The sequence below is a fragment of the Fistularia commersonii genome, chromosome 21, assembly GCF_037954325.1.
Source record: "Fistularia commersonii isolate RoL2024-O1a breed Wild chromosome 21, RoL_Fcom_v1.0, whole genome shotgun sequence".
NCBI lineage: Eukaryota > Metazoa > Chordata > Actinopteri > Syngnathiformes > Fistulariidae > Fistularia > Fistularia commersonii.
In genome coordinates, this window is record NC_141304.1 from 633175 (window position 1) to 658647 (window position 25473).

The 25473-nt window shown below is 56.9% G+C and overlaps 3 protein-coding genes across 5 annotated transcripts; 1 reads left to right on the plus strand and 2 right to left on the minus strand.

The window, feature by feature from the left end:
• The first annotated feature begins 630 nt into the window (after window positions 1-630).
• On the plus strand, window positions 631-3376 carry rdh20 (retinol dehydrogenase 20). The gene is made up of 5 exons (XM_086167728.1): window positions 631-1204; window positions 1696-1794; window positions 1892-2037; window positions 2712-2843; window positions 2921-3376. Exons 1-5 carry the CDS (start codon window positions 752-754, stop codon window positions 3036-3038), a joined length of 948 nt encoding a protein of 315 aa, XP_086023854.1. The 5' UTR covers window positions 631-751; the 3' UTR covers window positions 3039-3376.
• Window positions 3377-5577: 2201 nt separating this feature from the next.
• On the minus strand, window positions 5578-12838 carry stau1 (staufen double-stranded RNA binding protein 1). 2 transcript variants are annotated; one of them, XM_086167727.1, is made up of 15 exons: window positions 12296-12838; window positions 10966-11237; window positions 10770-10891; window positions 10543-10699; window positions 10308-10464; window positions 10059-10230; window positions 9896-9991; window positions 9607-9819; window positions 9374-9517; window positions 9146-9292; window positions 8990-9065; window positions 8577-8896; window positions 8367-8489; window positions 5977-6056; window positions 5578-5780 (listed from the first exon to the last, which is right to left on the minus strand). In XM_086167727.1, exons 2-15 carry the CDS (start codon window positions 11159-11161, stop codon window positions 5693-5695), a joined length of 2091 nt encoding a protein of 696 aa, XP_086023853.1. In that variant the 5' UTR covers window positions 11162-11237; window positions 12296-12838; the 3' UTR covers window positions 5578-5692. The 2 variants fall into 2 exon arrangements, with proteins under 2 accessions (XP_086023853.1, XP_086023852.1); XM_086167726.1 differs by having other exon boundaries at window positions 10308-10699.
• A 449-nt stretch (window positions 12839-13287) lies between these two features.
• pbrm1l (polybromo 1, like) lies at window positions 13288-25114 on the minus strand. Of its 2 annotated transcripts, none has more exons than XM_086167725.1 (30): window positions 25036-25114; window positions 24562-24743; window positions 24384-24481; window positions 24155-24302; window positions 23490-23639; window positions 23302-23418; window positions 23154-23222; window positions 22977-23075; window positions 22804-22889; window positions 22629-22720; window positions 22341-22557; window positions 22108-22249; window positions 21888-21973; window positions 21527-21806; window positions 21346-21451; window positions 20629-21268; window positions 20337-20557; window positions 20062-20247; window positions 19823-19980; window positions 19500-19745; window positions 16284-16429; window positions 16055-16212; window positions 15788-15971; window positions 15504-15711; window positions 15235-15433; window positions 15002-15157; window positions 14400-14546; window positions 14044-14108; window positions 13759-13972; window positions 13288-13670 (listed from the first exon to the last, which is right to left on the minus strand). In XM_086167725.1, the coding sequence occupies exons 2-30, from the start codon at window positions 24697-24699 to the stop codon at window positions 13507-13509; spliced, it is 4920 nt and encodes a 1639-aa protein (XP_086023851.1). In that variant the 5' UTR covers window positions 24700-24743; window positions 25036-25114; the 3' UTR covers window positions 13288-13506. The 2 variants fall into 2 exon arrangements, with proteins under 2 accessions (XP_086023851.1, XP_086023850.1); XM_086167724.1 differs by having other exon boundaries at window positions 21527-21809.
• Window positions 25115-25473: the final 359 nt, after the last annotated feature.

Below are 25473 nucleotides of genomic sequence, written 5' to 3' on the forward strand. Positions count from 1 at the left end.
TGGAAGTCCTGTGGCGGGGGTCAGTCATGCAAAAGAACAACAGTGCAGACAGTACGCCCCCCCCCCAACTCCACGAATTAACAAATTATGGAAACAGAAAAGCACTGATGTGACAGCAGCAACTTCCCCCCCCCGACCTGACCCCTGACCCCCAGCACGGGCCCCATGAACGTGCACTTTGGAGGTGAACTCTCACGGATCTTGCCGTGGTCGAGGCCGTCCTGTGAGGGGTTTGGAGGCAGGGGGGTCCAGATATGGCTCACGTGCCTACAAGGGCACAGGACAAGGCCGGCAGTGTTCTTCTGAGGAAACTGTAACGTGATGCGGGAGGGACAAGTAGTTTAGGGAGCTAATCTCCTTACGTTCTCTTTCGCCGGTATTCGTGAAAAGATGCCACTCTGATTCCGAACCCAAATGTATCGCGGCAGTCGGTGCTCCGGGCAACCGGGCGGTGTCCGACAGAGCATCTCCTCCTGCCGCCGGAGCCTCCGAAGGTGCCTCGGTCCCTCGCCGACCCTCCCACCGCTGAAGGAGTTCCCGCTCGCCATAATCCCGAGCCGGCGACTCCATCGTGAAAAATGTGAACGCTCCCGGCTTCAAACAAAAGTGGCTTGGTTAGGAGCTCAAAGTATTTTCGTCTAATCCGGCAGGGGGTGTGTTTAAATACGGACGGGAGCGCGGCAGGGAGGCTCAGATGGAGGGGAACCCTTGCTCGGCAGCCGGCCTGCTCAACGTTGCTCGGGCGTGAAAGATGATCTTCCTCATGGACCTCCAGATGATGCTGCTGGACGTGATCTACTTCATCCTGCGCAACACGGTGCGCGTGGTCCTGCGTCCGCGCACCAAGCCCATCGAGGGCGAGCTGGCGCTGATCACCGGCTCGGGCGGCGGTCTGGGCCGCCTCTTCGCGCAGGAGTTCACCAAGCACGGGGCGGAGGTGGTGCTCTGGGACGTGGACGCCGCCGCCAACGAGCGGACGGCGGAGCTGGTGCGCGAGCTGGGGGGTAAAGCGCACGTGTACACGGTGGACGTGACGGACCGGGACGACGTGTACCGCCAGGCGGAGCAGGTGCGGAGGGACCTGGGCCGGGACGTCACCATACTGGTGAACAACGCCGGGGTGGTGGCCGGCGAACGTATGCTGGACTGCCCCGACGAGCTGATGGAAAGGACCATGAAGGTCAACTGCCACGCCCTCTTCTGGGTGAGTGCGCGCATTTTGGGTCAAGACATCTAGAGGAGCAAGACCTGTACTCCCGGGCGCTCGGTCGGTACTGCTACTTTGCTAGAAGGCTCGATTCACTCCGGTCTTGTCGGAATGTCGGTAAGCGTAGATACAGTTTGCTCCAGGATGTGGCCTGAGCCCAAAGTATTCAGAGGTAGTTATGCAGATAAAGTTCCACGAGCCCTGTGGAAGAAGTAGTCCTCCTTCAGAAGCAAATCAGTCTGCTTGTCCTGTTGGGAGCGGGGGGCACAATCCTCATCCTGCCCCCCCAAGGGCGTCTTCGCGTACAGAGACCTCACGTGATCCGAGACACATCGGGGCTGAACTTTACCCCTTCCAACTTCCGTCACCAATCCTCTTAATCCGATGCGGCTCGGGCTTCGTAATCCGCCTTTACATTGAGCAACGATTAAATCCTCCGGTTCGATTCCTCAGCCGCCTCACTGCAGCCCCTCCTGTCCCTCCCCCAGATGGTGAAGGCCTTCCTCCCTCAAATGAAGGCCCAGAACCACGGGCACATCGTGACCATCGCGAGCGTCCTGGGGCTCTTCAGCACAGCATGTGTGGAGGTGAACTTCAGACTCCTTCTTGTCCTCTTCCTGTCCGAGCTGATCGCTGTCCGTGTTCTCCTGTGCTTTGACATCTTGTTGACCTCCTGCGAAACAGGACTATTGCGCCAGCAAGTTCGCCGCGGTGGGCTTCCACGAGTCCCTGGCCCACGAGCTGCTGGCCGAGGATGTGGACGGAGTGAAGACCACCCTGGTGTGTCCGTACATCGTGGACACGGGAATGTTTGAGGGCTGCAAGATACGGTATGTCCGCCTCCTCTCCTGTAGATCTGCTGGGTAGATGAAGACCAGGCGGACAGGGGTGGAGAGCAAGACGGTCTTGAACCTCATGGGCATTGCTGAGAGGGACGGGGCTTAACCTGGACAGGTCAGCCGACAATCTCAGGGTCAGCCGTCCATCATCCTTCTGTTCATTCAAACCTACGGAAAAGTACATTCTTCAATTGTCCTGCTGATCTTGGACGGCGAGAGGAACGCGAAGAACATGGAGAAGACGCAGAGAGAACCAGACAGGACAACCCAGGTAGGAGAACATAAAGGGAACACAACATGAAGGGAACGCAAGAGAAACCAGGCAGGAGAACCTTGCTGCCATCAGGGTGAGCTGAGGGAATCTCCCAGCAATGAGGGATAGTTGTATCTCTGCACCAAAACGAACTATTGTGCGGCATCATCCATCAGGGGGCAAAGGTTCTGCTGTTACTCAGGAGCAGGTTCTAGTCAACCCTGGGACGCTGGTCCAGGACCAGGTGCTGGAATGTGCTCGAGGGTGGGTTCAGGTGGAAATACCCCCACGGTCTGAGAAGACATGGGAATACCGCAACCGAGCAGGACCTTTCCTTTCCTGAGTCATCAACAGGACCCCAGACCTCTTCGAGTGGACCTGGTGACCACGGGTGTTTGTCTTGTTGTCGCAGGGAAGAGGTGGAGCTGCTTCTACCCCCACTGGAGCCCCAGTACTGTGTGGAACAGGCCATGAACGCCATCCTGATAGACCAACCCCTGGTCTGCATCCCCCGCCTCACTTACCTGCCCTTCCTGTCCAGAGCGTGAGTACAAGTCCTGGTGAGGTCCAGCTGGAGAACCTTTGGGGGGGCGAGGTGAAGACGGTATCTGTCTCTCCTAGGTTGCTGCCGTGGGACGCCAACGTTGTCACCTACCGTTTTATGGGGTCTGACAAGTGCATGTACCCGTTCATTGACAACAAGAAGCGCCAGCTGGCCGCCATCACCGGCGCCGCCTAGAGCTGCGGGGAGTCGCAACCGCAACATCTGAAATCACGTCCTTCAAACTGGACTCTGAAAACCACAGCGCAACCCCCACCCCAGGAGAAGAACCTCCGGCTGCGAGAGCAGGAGAGACCAGGAGCCGCCGGGAGACGAGGGAATCTTTAGACAGAACATCGGACCATTCTGGAGCCTCGATGACACTCAGACAGGTGGTTATCAGGTGAGGTTTGAGGTCTCCTTCTCAACGTATCCTGCAGCAGACCCACGGACAGCGACAGGAACCCGGAGAACCCTGGTTTTATTCTGAGGAACTTCACGTACTGGAGTGCTGAGCAACGTTTTCACCGAATAAAGATTGAGGAGTGAACGTCTGTTTTCGTTGCTGTCCTCCCTGAACCCAACCAGCGCCTCGGGATCTTTACTTGCAAACCGGCAAGATTTCCGGGGTCCGAAGACCTTCTGGATTCCGATGGGTTTTGAACATCGAGTCACTGTGAAACATTCTACTGAGGTCCCGGGTCCAGGACCAGATCCAGGTCTAGACAGTGACACTGGTTCACAGAGCACCTAGTCACTGAGAAAAAAAATGTTCTCAAGGTGCACAGTCCAGGTTCGGGTGCAGGATCTGAACCTGAGATGCTGGCTCAGAGGACTGAGCCGGTGTCAATTGCTCAGGTCCAGGACCAACTCCAGCACAGTGATAGTGGTTCCTAGACCATCAAGTCGCTGACAAACATCGCACTAAGGTCCCAGGTCGATGGGTTCACAAAACATCTGGTCACTGAGAAACAGTTTCCGAAGCTCCAGGGTCCAGGTTTAGGCCCAGGTCCAGGTCCAGGTCCAGGGCACTGCGCTAGTTCGCAGAGCATCAAGTCACTGAGGAACATTTTCCCGAGGTCCCAAGTCTGGGACTAGGTCGAGGGCCAGGGGACACTGATTCTGAGCATCGGGTCACAAGACACCAATTCCCAAGGTCCAGGTCCGGGTCTATGTCCAGGACAAGGACCAGGACAGTGACACTGGTTACCAGAACATCAAGTCACTGGAAACATCTTCCCAGGGTCCCAGGTCGAAATCCAGGACCAGGACAGTGAAGCTGGTTGACAGAGCCACTGAGAAGCAGGTTTGCATGGTCCCAGATCCGGGACCAGATCCAGAACATTCACAGAGCATCAAGTAACAAAGAAACATTTTCATAAGGCCCCATGTGCAGGTCCTGGTCCTAGGACACTGACAATGGTTTACAGAGAACTGACTCACTTGGAAGCATTTTTCCACGGTCCAGGACCAGGATCAAGTCCAGGTCCAGGACAGTGACAGTTGTTCGCTGAGCATCAAGTCACTGGGAACCATTATTCCATGGTCCAGGTCCAGAACCAGGACCAGGTCCAGGACTATGGCGCTAGTTACCAGAACACCAAGTCATTGAGAAACATTTTCCCTGGGTCCCTGGTCCAGGACCATGGCAATGACACTGGTTCACAGAGCATCAAGTCACTGACAAACCTATTCCCAAGATCCCAAATCCAGGAACAGGTCATGGACCTGGTTCAGGACCTGGACAATGACAATGGCTCACACAGAGTTGAGTCACTGAGATCTATTTTTCTATTGTCAAGGACCAGGACCAAGTCCAGGTCCAGGACATTGACACTGCTTCAAAGAGCATCTAGTCACTGGGAAACACTTTCCTAAAGTCCCTGGTCCAGGCCCAGGACCAGAAACGTCCCACAGCGCACGGTAAGAAACAAAGACACATTTTACCCCAAGGCACAGGTCCTGGTCCAGGTCCAGGTCCAGGTCAGTCACAATAGTTCACAGAGAACCAAGTTGCCAAGAACCAGTTTTCCATGGTCTGTGGACCGGGTCCACGTCCAGGGCCAGGACGGCTGCATCGGCTACCAGAACATCAATTCACCGGGAAGCATTTTCCTCAGGTCCCCGGGTCCACGTCCAGATCCAGTACCAGGACGGCGACACCAGTTCACAGAGCATCGAGTCACTAAGAAACATTTTCCCACGGTCGCGGGTCCACATCCTGGACCTTGGCATACTCCTCATTGCCTGCAGTACCCCTCTGAGGTCCTGGTCCTGGCGGAGGGCCGGGAGCAGGAGAAGCATACCGTGGAGGTGGACAGAGGGACTCGGTCACACAGGGTGGTTTGGTGCCTCACAGCACGCAGGTTTAATTACCGGGGCGGCAGAGAGACGGGGGGCGGACAGACAGACTGCCACAAAGTGGGGACAACATCACATCACATCACCGACAAGGAGAGACCACGCCCACCCCGGACACCCCTGCCCACCCACCCCCTCGCCCGACACGGTAGCGTCCGTAACCAGTCGCCGACAGAAAGCGCTGCGGGAAAACGGAGGTTCACCTGAAGGGGGGCGAGGAAGGGAGTTAGGGGGTCAAAACAAGGGAGGGTCCGTGAAGAGGAAACGGGTTCACAGTTCGCAGCTTCATTTTTTTGCTCCCCAACAACATCAGAACCCCCGCCTCTTTGACCGGGATGCCTTCGAGGGTGGGGAAAAAGAAAATGAGACATCTAAAGTTTAGAGTCCGTCCGGTTTAATTGAAAGTTTCGGCGTTCGGGTCGGGTGGGGGTTCCCGCGGCGCTGTGAGAGACTAAAACACAGTGTCTGAAATTCCTCCGGCGGCCGGTCTTCTACACGGCGCCGTCCAGGGTCTGTGCCAGTGTGCTTGAGTTAGCCTGTTTCAGGTGCAGCTCGCCCTCCAGCTCCTGCTTGCCGCACCTGAAAGACGAGGGGCGCTCCGTCGGTTAATCTTTTACCCGAGTCCCTCTGTTTGGGTTAGAAGCTAAGGGACGGGGTCTCCCGCAGAGGGGGCGGTTCCAGGCCACCTCGCCGCAACTCCTTTCGGACCAAACGGCGCCGCTCGAAAACACCGCGGCGCTCTGAGTGTCGGGGCGGTGAGCCCGTGTAGTCTTACCCGGAGACGGGTCCGTTCCCTGCCCTCTCGTTGGCCTGCTGGTCCAGCTCCGAGAGCAGCTTCAGTATGTTCAGCGCCGCCTGCGGGGGCAAGAAGGGGCGGGTCCTTTAAAACTGGTCTTAACTCTTTGCGGCCTCAGCTTGATCTACAACATCCCTCCGCTGCTGCTGCTGCTGCTGCTGCTGCTGCTGCTGCTGCTGCTCGCCCCGGCTTTTGGAGAAACATCGACTTACGAGTGCATCAGTTCGGGGGTTAGCAAGGTGCCGGACACATGGAAAAGGGCGCGGTGTCCGGTAGTTCATGAAGAGGTGAACTAGCTTCAGCAGCAAACACCACATACACCAGGGAACATATGCAAAATACTATTTTGCAAATATAGATTTTACATCATTCGGTGAAATAGTCGTTTTCCACGATGACGGCATGCAGAAGAGGACGGCGTTATTGTCATTTTGGCATTTTAGCTCGAACAGACGTTGAGTATTTCCTTCGTAAGTAACCGCTGTATCGTTTGTTTTTGGAGTTCAAAATGTTTCTGTTTCGGTCAAAACTAAAAATGTTTTCTCAGTCGCAGTTCATTCATCACTGAAAAGAAAAACAGCACACCTGAAACCCTGCATGTTTCCTTTCACGCGATCTATTGGAAGTAAACCGTAGTCAATCACATTTGTTATCTTCCTCTTGTCCTTTGGGCTTTTCCCAAGGTTGTCCTTCTCCATCTAACCCTATTCTCTGGATCCTCCTCTCTCACACCAACGACCTTCATATCTTCTCTCACTACGTCCATAAACCTTCTCTTTGGTCTTCCTCCAGACCTCTTGCCTGGCAGCTCCAATTCCAGCATCCGTCTACCAATATATTCTCCATCGCTCCTCTGTCCATGACCCAACCATCTCAGTCTGGCTTCTCTGACCTTCTCTCCAAAACATCTAACATGTGCCGTTCCTGATAGACTCATTCCTGATCCTCTCCATCCTGGTCACTCCCAAAGAGAACCTCAACATCTTCATCTCTGCAACCTCTAGTTCTGCCTGCTGTCTTTTGGTCATTGGAACAGTTTCTAGTCCAAACATCATCTCTGGTCTCACCACTGTCTTGTACACCTTTCCTTTTATTCTGGCTGATGTTCTTCTATCTCTTGGTACCCCTGACACTTTTCTCCACCCATTCCAACCTGCTTGGAACCGTCTCTTCACCTCTTCTCCACACTCTCCGTTGCTCTGGACTGTTGACCTCAAGTACCTGAAATCCTCCAGCTTCTTGATCTCCACTCCCTGTAGCCTCACCGCTCCACCTGAGTTCCTCTCGTTCACACACATACGGTATGTTCTGTCTTGCTGCGACTAACTTTCATTCCTCTCCTTTCCAGAGCATACCTCCACCTCTCTAGATATTCCTCTACCTGTTCTCTGCTCTCACTACAGATCACAATGTCATCCGCAAACATCATGGTCCGTGGAGATTCCTGTCTCACCTCGTCTGTCAGCCTGTCCATCGCCATTGCGAACAAGAAGGGGCTCAGAGCTGATCCCTGATGGAGTCCCACCTCCACCTTGAACTTCTCTGTTACCCCTACGGCACACCGTACCAGTGTCTCACAGCGAGCATACATGTCCTGCACCAGTCAAACATACTTCTCTGCCACTCCAGACTTCCTCATACAATACCAGAGCTCCTCTCTTGGCACCCTGTCATATGCTTTTTCTAGGTCTACAAAAACACAAACCAGCTCCCTCTGGCCTTCTCTGTACTTTTCTATTAGCATTCTCAACGCAAATACTGCATCTGTAGCACTCTTTCTAGGCAAGTGAATCACATTTGTGAGAAAACAATATCTTATTTTCTGAAACATTTTGAACTCCGGTGACGAAAGGTTTCTTCCAAACAAAATGCTGTGCGTCGACTTGAGTCCTCAACATCCAAAGTTTATTGTGGTTTTCTTGCACGATGAAGTTCTTATTTCCCTGTCCACAGTGAAGACAGGTTGGTAGGAAAAATAAGAAACCAAAATGAGTAATAATAAATATTTTTTTTTGGAAAAGCGTGATTAAATTGAATGTGGAAATCGAAGCATAAACAGTTAAGGTCTTTGTCGTATTTAGGAAATAAAAAGAACTTCACCCCCCCCCCCAAAAAAAGGTCCGTCTGCTTCTGCATGTCATCATGAATAATGACGATAATTCAAAAAAAAAAAAAACCAACAAAAAAGTAAAAACATATATTTACAAAACAGTGGACTAAAATGTTTCATGTGATCTCGTCGGGATGCATATTTTAAGATCTCGCCGTACCCTTCAAATTTTGAATTACAATTTCAATAAAACTCCAATAAAATCATTGAATCTGCTCGCGTTCCGCAGGACTTGTCAAAGCGGCGCCTGGAGACCCACCATGTCGTGACAGGACTCCACGTCCTTCCCGATGCCGTGGCTGATGAGCGGCGGCTGGGCGGAGCAGTTGATCAGAGACACGAACTCATTCTTGTTGTTCTTGGGGAAGTCGGTGTACTCCACCTGCAGGGGGACAGCAGAACGCTCAGCCGGGCGGCGGCGGCGGCGGCGGCGGGCGTTCCGACAAAGCGGCGGCGGCGGCGGCGGCACCTGCAGGCCCTGCACGGACGCCAGGTAGCCCAGCTGCTCGGTGGGCCTGGTGAGCGGCCCGTGCGGGAGGTGGACCAGGTTGTTCTTGTTCTTCAGGACGGCTTCGGCCGTCAGCGACGTGCCGGCGTACAGCAGCTCGTTGGCGATGATGGCGGTGACGGTGGCCTTGCCCGGATTGGGCGCGGCGCGGCCGTAGTCCTTCGCCTGGGCGCCCGGACACGCCCCCACCGCCTGCGCCAGCTCGGGCACCATGGGAAGGATGCCGGCCGGAAGCTGCTGGTGGCTCAAGAAGGGCAGGCGGAAGTCGTCCTCCTTGGAACCTGACATTTCCAGATGGGAGGCAGCTCTTCACATGGGCGGCGCGCATTCAACCAAAGCCGCGTATCGCCGCCGCCGCCGCCGGCGCCACTCACCCATCGGCACCTCCTCTATCGAACCGGGTTCGAAGAAGGTCACCTTCCGCCCGTCCCCGGCTTTCTTCAGGGGAGTCTGCGGATCGGGAGAACATTCCCCGTGAGGAGCGCGCCGGCGTTTCACGGGACTCACGGGAAGGGGAAGCTTTGGCGCACCTTCTCGTCCGTCTTGAGCGCCGGTTTCGGGGGTTGAGGTTGAGGCGCTTTGTACCCCAACAGCTCCAGCATCTTCTCCGCCGCGTTCCTCTTGGCCACCTTCTTGCTCGGCCCCATCCCCTCCGCCGCCTGGCCGCACACCGTCACCTAGCGCCCCGGAGGGGTCAAGGGTCAACTCCAGGTCGATCGGCGGCGGCGAAGACGCGCGAGAAGCGGAACCCGGGTCACCTGCATGACGAACTCGCGGCGCCGAGGTAGACCTCGCTCCGTCACCATGCTGTACTCCGGCTCCTTCTCCTTCTTGGCCTGCTGGATCTGCGCTAGCCGGCTAATGGGGTTCATCCCCTGCCCGTACTCCGGGCTGGTGGGCAGCTGGTGCGCACACACACACACACACACACACACACACACACACGTTACTCGTGTAAGCGAGCGTCCTTCCGCTCAGCTCACCGCCTCACCTTCATGATGGACTTGGTTTTCTTCTTGATGCGCGGCAGCGTCTTCTCCACGCTGGGTATGTGAGGCAGCCTCTTCAGCTCCACCAGCGCCGCCGCCGCCGCCAGCTTCTTGGCGATCTTCTTGCTCTTTCCCTCGCCCTGGCCGGCGAACTCGCCGACCGTGACGCGCACCACGAAGCTCTTCATGTGCGGAGGGCCTTCTTCTTTGAGAACCTGGAAAAACGTCGAGAAGGTCAGCCGCGGACGCGACGGGGCGTCCGAACCGGACGGGGTTTTATCGCCGGATCACCTCGAAATTGACGGGCAGGTTGCGTTTTAGTGCGATTTCGAAAACCTGGCTGATTTCCGACTTGTTCAGGTTCTCCTCCTCGGGTTCTCCGTTCATCTGAGGGGGGAACACATTTAATAAAAAACACCGGGTCCGGGTGAAAAGAGCCGGCGGCGCCTCCCACCATGGGCAGCTGCTGCAGGACCGGCTCCTTCTGCAGAAGTTTCAGCGCCTTGGCGGCGGCGTCGTGCTTGGCCAGCTGCCGCGTGCGACCCTTCCCGATAAACTGCTGGCATCCGACGGACAGCTCCACGTGGTAGATCATGGGTCCAACCGGAGGGAAGGGGTAGTAGTACCTGGACGGGGCCGCCGGGAGCCGGTGAGCGGGAAGCGACGGGTTCGACGGCGGCGGAAAGGCGGCGCGGGAACTCACTGTTGCACGGAGCGCTGGTAAGGCCCCGGGGCGCGGACGTTGTAGTTGAAGTTGGGGGGTCGGATCCCGGTGTAGGGCTCCAGGGGTTTATACAGGGGCTTCTTCCCCAGCTTCAGGCACAGCGCGTTCAGCTCCATGGTGTGCGTCATCCCGTCCGCTGTCGTTTCGGACACAAAAACCCCGTGAGGTGGCGGCGCGGGCGGCGAATTCGGGGTCCGACGGGACGGGAGCCCACCTGGGTTCCTGCCGGCGTTGCGGGGCGTCCTGATGGTGGGTTTGGGGAGCGTGGTCTCGGCGAGGGCGGCGGCGGCGGCGGAATGCTGGGCTTTCTTGATGCTGGTCCCCTCCGCGTCCCAGTGCTGATCCCCCAGGGCGAGCCTCACCGAGAATATCTGCGGAGGACCGGGAGCGCGGTCACTTCCCGGATCGGACCCCTCCGGGGGGGTCGGCGCCGCGGCCTACCTTGGAGTGAGCCGGCCCCTGCTCGCACAGCAGCTTATACTCCGGTTGGATCTTGTTGAAACGGGCTAACTCATTCACCAGACACATGGGGGTCTTCTCTTTAGGGTTTGCCATGTTGGGTACTGCGGCAGAAACGAACCCGTCAACCGTCGGGAACGAGCGGCGAGCCCCGCTCCGAACCGCGAGCGGCACCGACCTGCGGGGGTGTGGTAGGGCGTGACGGAGCCGGCGGGCAGGGCGGAGCTCCTGATGGGCTGGCTGGCGCTCTCCGAGGGTAAGGTGCCCGACGCGCAGGGGATGCTGTACCCGGGCTGCGGCGGGCCCAGCTGCAGGGGCGCCGACGCCGCCGGCATGGGGCTGCTGGGCGGGCACTGGTACTGGAGCTGGGACATCTTCAGCGGCGGGGCGAGGAGGTCGGAGGTGAGGCTTGGGGAGAAGGTCGCCGGAGGTCCGAGTGGAAGGCTCTGCCTGGAAGGAGAAGATTCGGCGCGATTGAAACATCGAGTCCGCCACCGTCCCGGTTCAGGGGCGGTCGAAGACCTCCTCGTTCGCCGACGCCGCCGTATTCTTTAAAAGTTTGTTTTCCCCGATGGATCCGAGGACAGGACTTCCTCGGATTATCTGAAGCCGCTTTCAATTCTAAGCAGAGTGATCGGATCCTGGTGTCGTGGTTATCGATCGATACGATCGATGAAGCCGAACCCCTCCCTGGATGCAGGGGGGGGGGGCTCTACGTCATTTGTTTGCAGAAACATGGATCCGGACCAGGTTGTCTGGATCAGGACCACATCGGATCCTGTGCGTGCTTCAGATAATCACCGATAATCAATAAAACCCGCAGGTGTTCCCCCACCCGGTCCGATACTGGAACCGGAGCCCCGGCCCTCTGCGGGGGAACCGGGTCTTCCACCGTGGAAGCGGTCCAGGTCCGGATGGCGCTCCGGAGGTCCTGGCCGGGTTGAACGACAGGAACCCCGGACGCGAACCGGTGGTCGAACCGGTGGTCGAACCGGGGGCTGCGGGAGGCTTGAACCCCACCGAGCATCCGCGAAGCTAGCTAGCATCCCCTGCCCTCCACCGGGGCGGACGTCCAGAACATCTCCGGGTTAACCGCCACTTTGACGGGGGCTTTGCGGCATCTGACACCCCCGGGCCCGGCGTGGGGCTCCCCGGGCCCCCGGCGGAGACTCCCCCCGGGGCTCCGGCGGACGCTTCCCCCGGGGCCCCGGCGGTGCCTCCCCCCCGGGTGCGGGTTAGCCGAGGTCGGCTTGGGTTAGCTAGCAGCACCGGGTAGTGCGGAGAGATAAGTTCCGCGAAAACCCTTTCCGGGCTCCGGTTCGGGGAAGACCCGGCGTCGGACCGGGTGCGACGGGCGCTGACACCGGTGTCCCCGGCCCGGACCGTGAATTTCCCCCGGTATTCCCGGTGGGAGCGAAGCGCCGGCGACACGGAGGTCCGCGTTAGCCCGCTAGCTAGCGGCTCCCAGCCCCGTTCCCCGGCGTGTCAGCGCTCCGGAGCAGCCTCACCTCGTCGTCCTTCAGAGCCGTGCGAGGGTTCACTCCGCCGGGCACATCGACCGGCTGCCGGGGGGCCTCGGTCCGGACCGGTTCCAGGAGCGGGGCCGGGGATTTTCAATCAAAATGCGGGCGGCGAGGCGGCGGACATCGGGAAGACAGGGCAAACACTAAAGAGAATGGCCCCGTCCTGCCTGCCTCCCCAGGAAGTGACATCGACAGCAGAGGAAACACTTCCATCTTTTTTTTTTTTTTTTTTTTTTTTTTGATTTGACAGCTTTTCATTTCCCCTCCCTCTGCTGGGTCCGCAGGCTGCACTGCAGGGGCATCTTCTCAGGACGTCCAGGGGCAGCGTTTCATGACGACATGCAGAGGTTCGGTACTGCAGGGGCATCTTCTCAGGGCATGCAGGGGCATCCGTCTGGTCCCGAGGGGTCGTCTTCTGAGGACATCCTGTGCTTAGAAGCCTTACGATCTGTCAGGGCTTTGTCTGAGGACATGCAGATGTCTGCTCCTGCAAGGGCATCTTCTAAGGAGAGCATCTTCTGAGGACATGCAGCCGCATGGTCTTGGAGGAGCATCTTCTGAGGACGGGGCGGTTGTAGAGTCCTGAAGGTTCATCTCCTGAGGACATGCAGGACCATCTTCTGAGAACAAGGGCATCTGTCTGGTCCCGCGGGGTCGTCTTCTGAGGACACGCTGTGCTTAGAAGCCTTACGATCTGTCAGGGCTTTGTCTGAGGACATGCAGATGTCTGCTCCTGCAGGGGCATCTTCTAAGGACATGGAGGGGTATTTTCTGAGGACGTTCAGATATCCAGGGTTTCAGGGGCGACTTCTGGGGACACGAAGCTGCGCCGTCCTGCAGGACGTGCATCTTCCGAGAACGGGGAAGCCGCATGGGAATTCAGATGTTCATCTCCTGAGGTCATGTAGATGTTGAGTCCTGCAGGACGGTGCCGGTCTGCGATGGACGAGCTGAAACATCTGCAGACAAACTCTAGATCCAGATCATACCGGTTTATTCTAAGAGCGTCGACAAGCCAAAAACGAATCCTTGTGAGGTAAAAAAGAAAAAAAAAAAAAAAGGGAAAACACACACGCACACACACAACTATTCAGTTCATTATGTTTGCTAATAAATATAAAAAAATCGATCATGATAGACTAAAAAATATTGCTTCTATGGTCCGTGATCCTCGGGGTCGCGGGCGGAGAAGGTCCTTAGAGGTTGTAGGCCTGGCAGATGTTCAGAGAGTCTCTCAGCATCAGGTCGCGCAGGCGCCACAGCGCGTCGGCCATGGTGGTGTGAGCGCCTTTGCTTTTCAGCCAGTGAGCTGGAAGCCGGCTCTCCTGCTCCTTCGTCAGGTGAGCGTCTCGCCTCTGAGCTGCGAGGGAAACGGCGCGGCGGGTTAAAGCGCTCGACGGTTTACGGTTTCAGAAACGCATTCTTTTATTGTCCCCGCGTCCTCCTACCTTTCAGCGTTTGGTCCCACTTGCTGACGGTGCCGGAGTCCGAGTTCAAGCCCTCGATGTACTTCAGGTAGGCCTCGGAGTGCAGCACCCGCTGAGTCTTTGGCGGCGGGGCCACGAACATGGGCGTGGTGGGCTGCAGGTGGGACGGCTGGCCTCCCTGGGCCTGTCCGGGGTACGGCGGAGGCGCGTGCTGCCCGGGGCTGAACATCCCGGGCTGAAACAAAGGTCGCGCTCTCAGTGGGACGCCGCGTACCCGACGCGGGATTCTGCCGGGGCGCCGCTCACCTGCTGCATGAAGCTCCCCGCCGCCGGACTTCCCGTCATACCGTTCACGCCGCCCGCCATCATACCTGTTTGGACGAGAGTCGGCGGTTTCCGTCCGGTGACTTTGCCGTCCGGGTCGGGAAAATGAAAACATACATAAACGCGCGCGTGTGCGCGCGGAAAAATCCCATGTGTCGTGTTTTACCGTTAGCGATACGGAACGTTAGTTTCCGAAAAAAAAAAAAAAAAAAAACGTTAGACACGCCGGCGTGTATTTTCCGGTGTGGTGTCGGCGGGGCGGAAGGCGAGGAGGCGATCAGGTGATCCCACCCCCGGCGGGAGAGACACGATCGGCGTGACGGCGCAGGAGCCCTTACCCTGCTGGAGCATGCCAGGGTACCCAGGCATACCTTGCTGGAGGTGGTGAGAGGGCAGGTGGGGCCCCCCCATTGGGGCCACGCTCAGCAAGCCCTCATGGGGGCCTTGCAAGGGCATGTAAGGTGGGCCGTAAGCTCCCATCATGCCTTGGGGAGGGAGAGGATGACAACATATCCATGCACAGGTCACATGCGGTCGACTTCATGACAAACATGCACTACATGGGCACGCGGCGGCGCCCGTCACGCAGGGCTGAGAACAGGCCGCCATCTCGGAAACAGAAAGGCCGAGTCGGCCGTGCGTGAGCGGGAGGCCCGTGCGGATCCACACGAATGTTAGCAGGCGAGACGAGGATGAGCGTTGACGTATTAAAAAATAAAAAGGTTACTCATGCAGTCGATAACATGCTGTCTCAAATAAGGCAGTGATTAAAATGTACAAAACGACACAGCGGCGGCGGAGAACGCGCGGAACGGCCGGATAAATAAGTCTCTACGGGGGTTAAGAGGTTTTATGTGGTGTTTTTCGCTTCCAAACGGTCCAGCCTCATCGTCCTGCTGCCATCCTGTCAAACACCGGCGCTGCCTCTGAGAGGGGTTACCTGACACGGCGGTCATGGTCTGGTTTATCATGCCCATAGTGCTAGGCGAAGGCACGACCCCCATCAGCGACCCTACGGGGGTACCTGCTCGTGGGGACGCTTGCTTCTGAGGAGGCCTCTCGCGCTCTTGTTGCTCCACTATTTTTGCGGCGCGCTCTGCGGAGGACGGAGACGGGCGTCTTGAGCGCCGGTTTCGGCCGGAGAGGACAAATAAAAGACAGCGAGCGGCTCACCTTCGTAGTCCGCCTTCTTGGAAGCTTCTAGGTTCCTCCACTCGGTGCCCACCAGCCGACTGAGCTCCCCGAAGGAGAAGTCGGGGTGCCGCGCCTTGATGACGGCCCGCATCTCGCTGCTGAACAGGATGTAGCCGCTCATGTTGATCTTCCTCTTGGCGCCCTCCTTCTTGGAGAGGCCCTTGATCTTGGGAGTGGACTGCGGGACGGAGAGCCGTCGCTTAGCGCCGGGAGGGTCGGCGACGGGCTTAGAAGATCCGAAAAGCTACCTGAGCGGGCGTGTACGGCAAGATGTCCATGTCGTTGGACAGCGGCGTTTGCGCCTGGGGCAGCGACGGCGTCTCCATGGACTCCTCCTCCTCCTCCATGTCCTCCATGTCCTCGTCGGCGTCCTCGATGTCCGCCAGCTTCACCTCCAGCTCTTCGATTTTCTTGTTCAGAAAGGGGGACGCCTCCTTCTGGGGTACGATCAGTTTCCTGCCCGACCCCCCAAAAAAAAAAGGGTTCGGATCAGAAGCTTCTCAGCTGACGCCGCAAGCGTCTCCCGACCCACCTGAAGTAGTAGATCTCGTCCTCCACCACTTTGGTGGAGTAGGAGAAGCGCTTCAGCCCCTTGAACTTCTTCATCTGCTTCTCGCTGTCGATGTAGCGGCTCTCGCACAGCAGGTTGTCCTCCTCGGAAACCTCGGTGGGTCTGCAGGACAGGTAGTCCTTGAAGGAGGACACCATGCACTTCCCTGAGGACACCGGACGAGAGCCCGACCGTGAGGAGCCTGCTGACGGGGAACCTTCGTCGCGGCCGTGAAAGCGGGAGCGGTACCGAGGACGCAGGTCATGGGCAGGGTCTCCTCCAGGTTGCTCAGGAACACCTCCCTCTTGTAGAACATCTTGGTGGGCTCGTGCTCCGTTTCCTCCGGGTGGATGAAGATGGGTCCGAAGAAGTAGGTGGTGCCGCCCTGCACCCAGAGCTTCTCCACCCTGCCGCCAAAACATCCAAAGGTCACCCGGAGGTCATCACCCCAAAGGGCGAGCGTCGACGTCCGACCCACCTGGCCACGCGGGGCTTGGAGAGACCGTGCGACTTGATGTAAACGCAATCTCCAACTTTAAACCAAATGTTGTTGTAGTGAAGCTGCTCGTAGTGCTGGCAGCCCGGCTCGGCGCCGCTCATCTCTATGGGGACGTCCTCGCGCTCCTGTCGACCCAACCGGACGCAGATCAGGAGATATGTTGCCCGTTTATCCCGTCGCCATCGTCGGAGGTTGACCCGCTTCTCCGCTAGTGGGGAACTGGTGCGTGCTAGCGCTATCACCCCACATGCTAACGATTTCAACCAATGTGCTGTTCCATCTCACATGCTAGCTGATTCACCCTGGGTGTAAAAGATGTAAATGATTCACCCCTGTGCTGTTTCATCTCACATGCTAGCTGATTCGCCCTCCATGCTAAAGGTTTCACGTCGCATGCTAATTGATTCGCCCTGCAAGCTAACTGATTCCCATTTGCTGTTTCACCATCCATGATGACAGATACAACCTGTGTGCTAACAGTTTCACACTGCATGTTCAGTTTCACCCTGCAAGCTAACTGTTTCACATCGCATGCTAATTGATTCGCCCTGCAAGCTAACTGATTCACTCTGCGAGCTAACTGATTCGCCCAGCGAGCTAACTGATTCGCCCTGCGAGCTAACTGATTCGCCCTGCGAGCTAACTGATTCGCCCGCACAGCTTCACCACCCATGCTGACTGATTCAACCTGCATGCTAACAGTTTCACCCTGCATGCTAACTGCTTTTATCATGCATGCTAACTGTTTCACCTCAAATGCTAATTGATTCACACTGCATGCTAAATGATTCACCCGTGCCATTTCACCATCCATGCTGACTGATATCACCTGCTCGCTAACAGTTTCACTCTGCATGTTCAGTTTCACCCTGCAAGCTTACAGTTTAACTTCACATCCTAGTTGATTCACCCTGCGCGCTAACTGATTTGCCTTTTATGCTAACTGATTCACCCTGCATGCTAACTGCTTTTATCATGTGCCCAAACTGTTTAACCTCACTCTGCAAGCTAACTGATTCACTCTGCGAGCTAACCCCGTGCTTCTTCAGCACCCATGCTGACTGATACAACCAGTATGCTAACTGCTTTTACCATGCATGCAACTGTATCACATCACGTGCTAATTGCTTCGCCCTCCATGCTAACTGATTCGCCCTGCGAGCAAACTGATTCCCCATGCTGTTTCACCACCCATGCTGACAGATACAACCTGCATGCTAACAGTTTCACACTGCATGCTAACTACTTTTATCATGTGTGCTAACTGTTTCACCTCAAATGCTAATTGATTCACACTGCATGCTAAATGATTCACCCCTGTGCTGTTTCACCTCACATGCTAGCCGATTCACCTCACATGCTAGCTGATTCGCCCTGCATCCTAAAGGTTTCACGTCACATGCTAAGTGATTTGCCCTGCAAGCTAACTGATCCCCCTTTGCTGTTTCACCACCCACGGTGACAGATACGACCTGACCGCTAACAGTTTTACACTGCATGTTCAGTTTCACCCTGCAAGCCAACTGTTTCACCTCAGATGCTAGTTGATTCGCCCTGCATGCTAACTGTTTCACATTACATACTAACTGATTCACCCTGCGAGCTAACTGATTTCCCCGTGTTGCTTCAGCACCCATGTTGACTGATACAACCTGCATGCTAACTGTTTCACACTACATGCTTACTGCTTTTACCATGCATGAAACTATTTCACATCTCATGCTATTCCCCCTCCATGCTAACTGATTCCCCATGCTGTTTCACCACCCATGGTGACAGATACAACCTGCATGCTAGCAGTTTAGCCCTGCCTACTAACTGCTTTTCTCGTGCGTGCTAACTGTTTCACCTCAAATGCTAATCGATTCACATTGCATGCTAATTGATTCACCTGTGCTATTTCACCACCCATGCTGACTGACACAACTTGCGTGCTAACAGTTTAACTCTGCATGTTCAGTTTCACCCTGCATGCTAACTGATTCGCCTTGTATGATAACTGATTCACCCTGTGTGCTAACTGATTCGCCCTGTATGCTAACTGATTCACCCTGTATGCTCAGTTTCACGCTGCAAGAGAACCGTTTCACTTCACATGCTAATTGATTCACCCTTCATGCTAACTGATTCGCCCTGCAAGCTAACTGATTCCCCTGTGCTGCTTCACCACCCATGCTGACTGATACAACCTGCATGCTCACAGCTTTAACCTGCATGCTAATTGCTTTTACCATGCGTGCAACTGTTTCACCTCACATGCGTATTGATTCACCCTGCATGCTAACTGATTCACCCCTGTGCTGTTTTCACGCCCATGCTGGCTGATACAACCTGCGTGCTAACAGTTTTACCCTGTATGCTAACTGTTTCACCTCAGATGCTAGTTAATTTGCCCTGCGTGCTAAAAGGTATGCCTCACATGCGTATTGATTCACCCTGCATGCTAAATGATTCACCCCACAAGCTAACATTCTCTCTCTGCGTGCTAAATGATTCAAACTGCTAACAGTTTTACCCTGCATGCTAATTGCTTTTACCATGCGTGCAACTGTTTCACCTTACATGCTAGTTAATTTGCCTTGCGTGCTCACTGATTCGCCCTGCATGCTAACTGATTCACCCCACAAGCTAACTTATTCTCTCTCTGCATGCTAATTGATTCACCCTGCATGCTAACTGATTCACCCCACAAGCTAACGTATTCTCTCTCTGCATGCTAACTGATTCACCCCACAAGCTAACTTATTCTCTCTCTGCATGCTAACTGATTCACCCCACAAGCTAACGTATTCTCTCTCTGCGTGCTAATTGATTCACCCTGCATGCTAACTGATTCACCCCACAAGCTAACGTATTCTCTCTCTGCATGCTAACTGATTCACCCCACAAGCTAACGTATTCTCTCTCTGCGTGCTAACTGATTCAAACCGCAAACTGCTTCCTGACGTCGTGTCCTTATAATCGTCCCGGCAGTGTTTTCTCTTCTTTTAGCTTAGATTCCAGACCCAGATCAGACCTAAGCTAGCTCGTGGCTCTCAGGTCCCAGCAGAGCCTCTGGAATGAGAGTCTGTACCGCACAGACGTGGCTGCGTGACGAAATCATCCCAACCGTTCGTCTTCGTTATCTCGTCCCTGTCAACGATCACGCATCACATAAGATGGCGGGCGGCGGCGCGGCTGAAAACGCCAGCTCACCTTGTCCATGAAGCTGCCGGTGTCCGTGTAGGGCAGCGCCGGCTGTTTCTCCTGGTTGGGTTTGGCGAACATGGAGGCGACGCGGACGACGGGCAGGGGTACGTCTCGGGGGACCAGCTTGACGGCGCTCGCCGGGACGGCCCACATTTTGATCTTCTTGAAGGACTTGGTCCTGGCGGTGTAGCGGGACTCGCAGACGTACACGTCCTCCGGCCTGAAGCCGTCGGGCTGAAGCTTGAAGTAATCCTGCGGGGGGAACCGAGGCCCGTCAGGAGGACGCTTCCACATCCGCCCGCCATCCCGGCTCGGCCGGCTCCGCCCACCTTGACGAACATCACCACGCATTTCCCCAGGACCTTGCCGATGGACACCTTGTTGTAGTAGTCGCTCTTGAAGGTCTCCTTCTCCAGGAACTTCCGCGTGGCCAGGTGGAAGGTTTCGCTGGGCCTGTAAAACCAGCAGCCGTAGAGCCACTTCCCACCTACGTACGGGGGCAGAAGGTCACACTCGTCAGCGAGCCCCGCGGATGCGGAGCGGATTCGAGGTCGGGGGTTCGGGCGACCTGCTCCGTCCTCCCACAGCCGCTCGATGCAGACGATGTGAGGCTTGAGGTTCGGATCCGACGGCTCCACGTAGACGAACTCCCCGACGCGGTAGGTGCTGTTGGCGAAGCTGCAGTCCTGACTGTAAACCCGCTGCGCCTCCGACTGCCACGGCTCGCCGGGCGGCTCCGACGCTTTCTTGCCGTCTGCGGCGGGAGAAGACGTGACCGGCCTGCTTCGGGAATCCTCTCACACACACACACACACACGCGCGCGCGCGCCGCAAAACACACACCTTTGTTCCCCTCTTCTTCCTCCTCCTCCTTCTCCTTGTCCTCCTCCATCTCTTTGGGGATCTTCTCCCTCTTCTCCTGCTCCACGTCGCCGTGCAGGTGTTTGGAGGTGTAGTTGAGCGCGGTGGAGAGCAGGATCTCGCCGTTCTTGCACAGCTCGTCCCTGATCTTGATGAAGAACTGCTGCAGCTCCACGGCGTCCTCGAACACCTCCGAGTCGGTCCTGAGGACGCGTTCGAGGAGATCCGGCGTCAGCGCCCGACCCGGCTCCGGCCCCCGACGGGTCGGTCTTACCTGTGCAGCCTCCTGGCCTTCTCCAGAACCTCGAACATGTGTTCCTGGAAGACGTCCAGTCTCCTGTAGCGGCCGTGGTCCACGTTCACGCGGATGACGTCGAAGTCGAGCGGCGGCTTCTCGGGGGCCGACGGGTCCAGCGCCGGGATTTCGGCCAGCGAGTCGCTGTAGCAGCGGCCCTCCTCGTCCTGGTGGCCCATCACCGACACGAACAGGTTCCGGATCAGCTCCCGCACCAGGAGGCCCACGGCGGCGGGCCCCGAGTCCTCGCCGCCCTCCTGCTGCTTGCGCGTCTCCAGCAGCACCCGGTGCAGGACCAGCGCGTCCCTGTAGATCAGAGATTCCGGCTCGTTGTAGATGCAGGCGTTGTTGAACATCAGGGCGAAGTCCTCCACCAGGGCCTCCACGTCCTGGTAGCGGCCGGCGGCCATGTGGCTCCGCAGCCGCTCCATGTCGATGGGCCGCTTGATGGTGGCGTAGTAGTCGGGCAGCTCGGCGCGGGACGGCAGCCGCAGGAAGATGGCGCTCAGCCGGCGGCCGCGGCGGTCGGTGAAGTTGCGCACGGCGTCGTAGAGCTCGTTCAGCCTCTGCTGGAGCGGCGTGAGGTATTTGGTCTTCTTCGGGGAAACGCCCGTCTTTCCTGGACGGAGGAACGTTCGCGAGTCACCGTCTGAGCCGCGGCTACGACCGTTTACACCGAACCCTCGCGACACCTACTTAATTTCAGTTTGGGGGATCCAACCTCCTCCTCCTCCGGCGGAGGTCCGAGCTCCTTGCGCTTGTCCTTCAGGATCTTCTCCAGAATGTCGGCGTCGTTGTAAACCTGGAGGGGACGGAAGGGGAGCCGGTCTAGGTTTGTTGCCACGACGACGCGGCGCCTCCACGGGGACGTTCCTACCTGAGAGTCCTCCTCGTTGTAATGCCTGGCGTTGCGGAACATCAGCTTCATGTCCTCCATCAGCGCCTCCTCGGTGGCGTAGCGCTCGTTGCGGATGTTGTGCTTGATGGTCCTCAGGTCGATCGGCTCGCGGATGACCTTGTAGTAGCTGGGGTAGTCCTTCTTGGACGGCTTGACCATGAAGATCTCGCAGAGGCGGCGGCTGGTGCCCGCCTCCCGCGCGTCGGTCACGGCGGCGTAGAGCGCTTTCATGCGGTTCTTCTTGACGTTCTTCTTGTGGCTGCTGGGGAGCAAAGCGGGAGACGTCGGACCGGGCGGCGAGCCGCGGGACGGCGGCGAGGGCGCCGGACGAGGCGCCTACCCTTTCCGCTTGATGCTCCCGGTGTCCGACGACAGGATGCTGTCCCCGTCCTCGTCGTCCCTCCGCAGCAGCTCCCTCTTCTTGGCCTGGCCGAAGCGAGAGCGCACCAGCCTGAGATCCAGCCTGAGATCCAGCCTGAGATCCAGCCTGAGATCCAGCCTGAGATCCAGGCCTTCGAAGACCTTCGGACGCGAGGACCCGCACCGGGCGGCCATTTTACCTGCAGGATCTGCTGGAGCCGGAAGGCCCGCTTGTAGATGCTGGAGTTGGGCATGTTGTACCGCTTGGCGTTCTCGAACATCAGCGTGAGGTCCGTCTCCATCTGCTCCACGTTCTCGTACTCCCCGTTCTTCATCTTGGCCCTGGAGGGAGACAAGGAGCGGCGACGTCGGACCTTCCGGGAACCCGTCGGCGAGGTCGGGGGATCCGGTTTCGGCCGAGTTCTGGTCGCACCTGATTTGCTGCAGGGCGATGGGCTGCTTGATCTGCTGGTAGTAGTCCGGGTACTCCCGGCGGGAGGGCAGCTGCTGGAAGGGCTCGGAGAAGAGCTGCCCCTGGCTGTTCCTGGCGCCCCTCACCGCCTCGTACAGCTGGAAGATGGGGTTGCTCATCTCCATGCTGGAGCTCTGGCTCTCCGCCTCCGACTCGCCCTCGTCGTAGCACACCGAGCCTGCGATCAGTGTGAGCGGTTAGCCGGCGTGTCGGGGAGCCGTCGGCTTCCTGTCGAACGCGAACCCTCACCGGAGAGCACGGGGTCGTCCTCGCTCTCCGAGCCGTACTGGAGCGCCACGTTGACGCCGGAGAGTCGATCCCCCTGCACGGACCGGCGGTTTCTGGAGGAAATAAAATCAAAAACAGCCGCGGGTGAAAATCCCGTCACGTGCCTTTGCTCCCGTCAAACCGGAGCGTCACCGACCTGATACGGAGGCTGGATTTGGTGGGTTCTGCGTGCTCCAGCTCGGTTTTCCTCTGGATGAAGACCTTCTTGATAGTGTTGGCATCCTGCACAGCGACGCCCGGTGGGGGAAAAAAGAAGGAGTCGTCGCCTGAATCGAGCATTGAAAAGAGAAAGAGGGTAAAAAGACTTACCTTAAAAACCTGAGATCCTGGTTCGTTGTAGGTTTTGGCGTTCTTGGCCATCAGGTCGATGTCCTTGGCCATGGCGCTGACGCTTTTATAGTATCCGGCCTGCGTGACCCAACAGGAGGACGGAGGTGAGCGAACGACACCGAGCGGTTTGTACGACCCAGGCGGAAAACAGGGCACCTGAATTCTCTGAGCGATGGTCCTCAGATCTATGGGATCCTTGATGATGGCGTAGTAGTCTGGGTAATGCTGCGGAGGCGGAGAGCAGGTGAGCGCCAGAGGTTTCTCTCGTCGGAGAAACGATCGGGGCGACGGGGACGGGTCTTACCACTTTGGAAGGCAGTTTCTGGAACAGTTCGCTGACCAGACGCCCTGAGGGATCAGTGTACGACACCACGGCTTCCAGGAGCTGCTCCAGCACCTCCTTCAAGCTGCCGCTCGAGGTCTACCAACAGTTTGGAAATAACTAGCCTGACGTCACGCTACGAAAGAAGAATGGCGGTCGTCCTCGGTTACCTCTTCCTCGGTCGACATGCCCGGATTATCGGTCATCTCGTCTCCTTCGTCGTCGTCGTCCTCTCCGTCTCCCGGCTGCAGAAAGTCATTCTTTGTTTGCAGATACAACTGCCACAGTTTGCAAGCTGCTCTGTACTCGTCGCTGTCACTCTGGAATGTCGGACAGGAAAACAAAAAGAATCAGAACCCAAACAGAAGGTCAAAGGGCTGCGGAGACCATTGGAATATTATCGACCGCATCGTTCTTTTCCCCTTGGGCTGCTCCTCTCGGGTGTCACGGCCAATCCATCGGCCGCCTCCATCTAACCCTCTCCTCTACATCATCTTCTCCCCGCCCTCTCCTCCTCCATCCACGGACCTCCTCTCTGGTCTTCTCCTGGACCTCAGCATCCTGCTGCCCAGATCTTCAGCATCATCCCTCCATCCATGTCCAAAAACCATCTCAGTCAGACTTTATCTCCAGAACATCTAACACGCGCCGCCCCTCCGATGGGCCCGTTCCTCCTCACTCCCAAAAAGAACCTCCACCTTCTTCATCTTAGGATTCGGACATCGTGACACATTCGCTAACCGCCGTGACCTCCTAAGCCATCCTATGATTTGGTCTGCCTGTAACACGCGGGGTTTTAACACAATGAAAACAAATCCCGGGTGCCGGTGTGGACCTTGTAGTAGGTCTTGGCGTTGTTGAACATGAGCTGGAAATCCGCGGTCAGCTGCTCCACGTCCTGGTAGTCCTCGGACTTCAGCTTGTGCTGGATCTTGGTCATGTCTATCGGCTGCGACACCACCTCGTAGTAATCCGGCTGGTTCCTGGAAGACACTGTTTTTTAAAAGACTGCCAAACGAGGGCGTCATCATTGGGGATTTATTTGCAGGACCTCCAGCTCTGACCTTCTCTTTGGCACCCGCAGGAAGTGATCGCAGAGGGATCTGCCCTGCTCGTCCTTGTGCTCCCTGACGGTGTTGAACAGTTCATGGCACACTGCGATCTGGGAGTCGGAGAGGGGACAGGAGCCGATCAAATCGGGGATCGATGGGGTAATCGATCTCGGTAGAACCGAGTGTTTACCGAATCCACCGGGGGGACGCTGGTCACCCTCCTCCTCTTCCTGCCGCTGCCCGGGGTGGAGGTCACCTCGTCCAGGTCACCGCCTCCGCTGACGCTGCTGGAGGGCGAAGTCGCTCTCCTCCTCTTACTCGCAGACATGGTTCTACGGAGCGGGGGGAGGGGGGGCTACTTTAGCCGGTTAGCTACGGGTGGAAAAAAACACACACACGCACAGCTCACTCTCTCGGCATTCGGGATCGATCCACGCGATTTCGATCGACGTGTATCGATCTATCAGCGCACGCATCCTAAAGCAGATACACACTCGGGCGTAGCGGTTGATGCTAGCTTCCCGGATGGATGAGACAAAGCAGCCCGGCGGGCGTTAGCTTGTTCCCCGGCCGCGGTTCATAAACAACCCGTCCCGGAAATCGAGTCGCTCTCCGGAGCGTTAAAAAACGTCAAAATCGAAGCGTTAGGAATAAACTTCCTTACCCCGGAATTGACAAAGCCCGCCGTGGTTCCCTGAGCAAGTGTGAAAGCTAGCTGATAAGCTAGCGTTTGAAAACTTCAACCCGGAAGCGGAAGTTGTGTTGTTGTTGTTGTTGTCGGTGCGCAGGGAGTGGGAAACAACTCACCGGTGGGACAGCGCCCCCTATCGGCGCGGAGTGGTACTACAGACGTCAGATTTTCATCGCGTGTTGCGACGCCGTTTCTCGTTTCTGTCTTTTACTTCACGTTCAGAATCTGTCCTGGTTTCTGGAGCGGGAATGGGAATCCCAGTCGTATCCTGTTCAACACGACATTGACTTTTCCCTGTTGAAGCACGTCCGACTCTCCGAGAGACCCACTTTTACAGCCGGGTCTTTTGTTTACGACGTCCCCCACCTACAGCGTTTCGTGGTTTCATTTTATTTAAAATAAATTCCAATA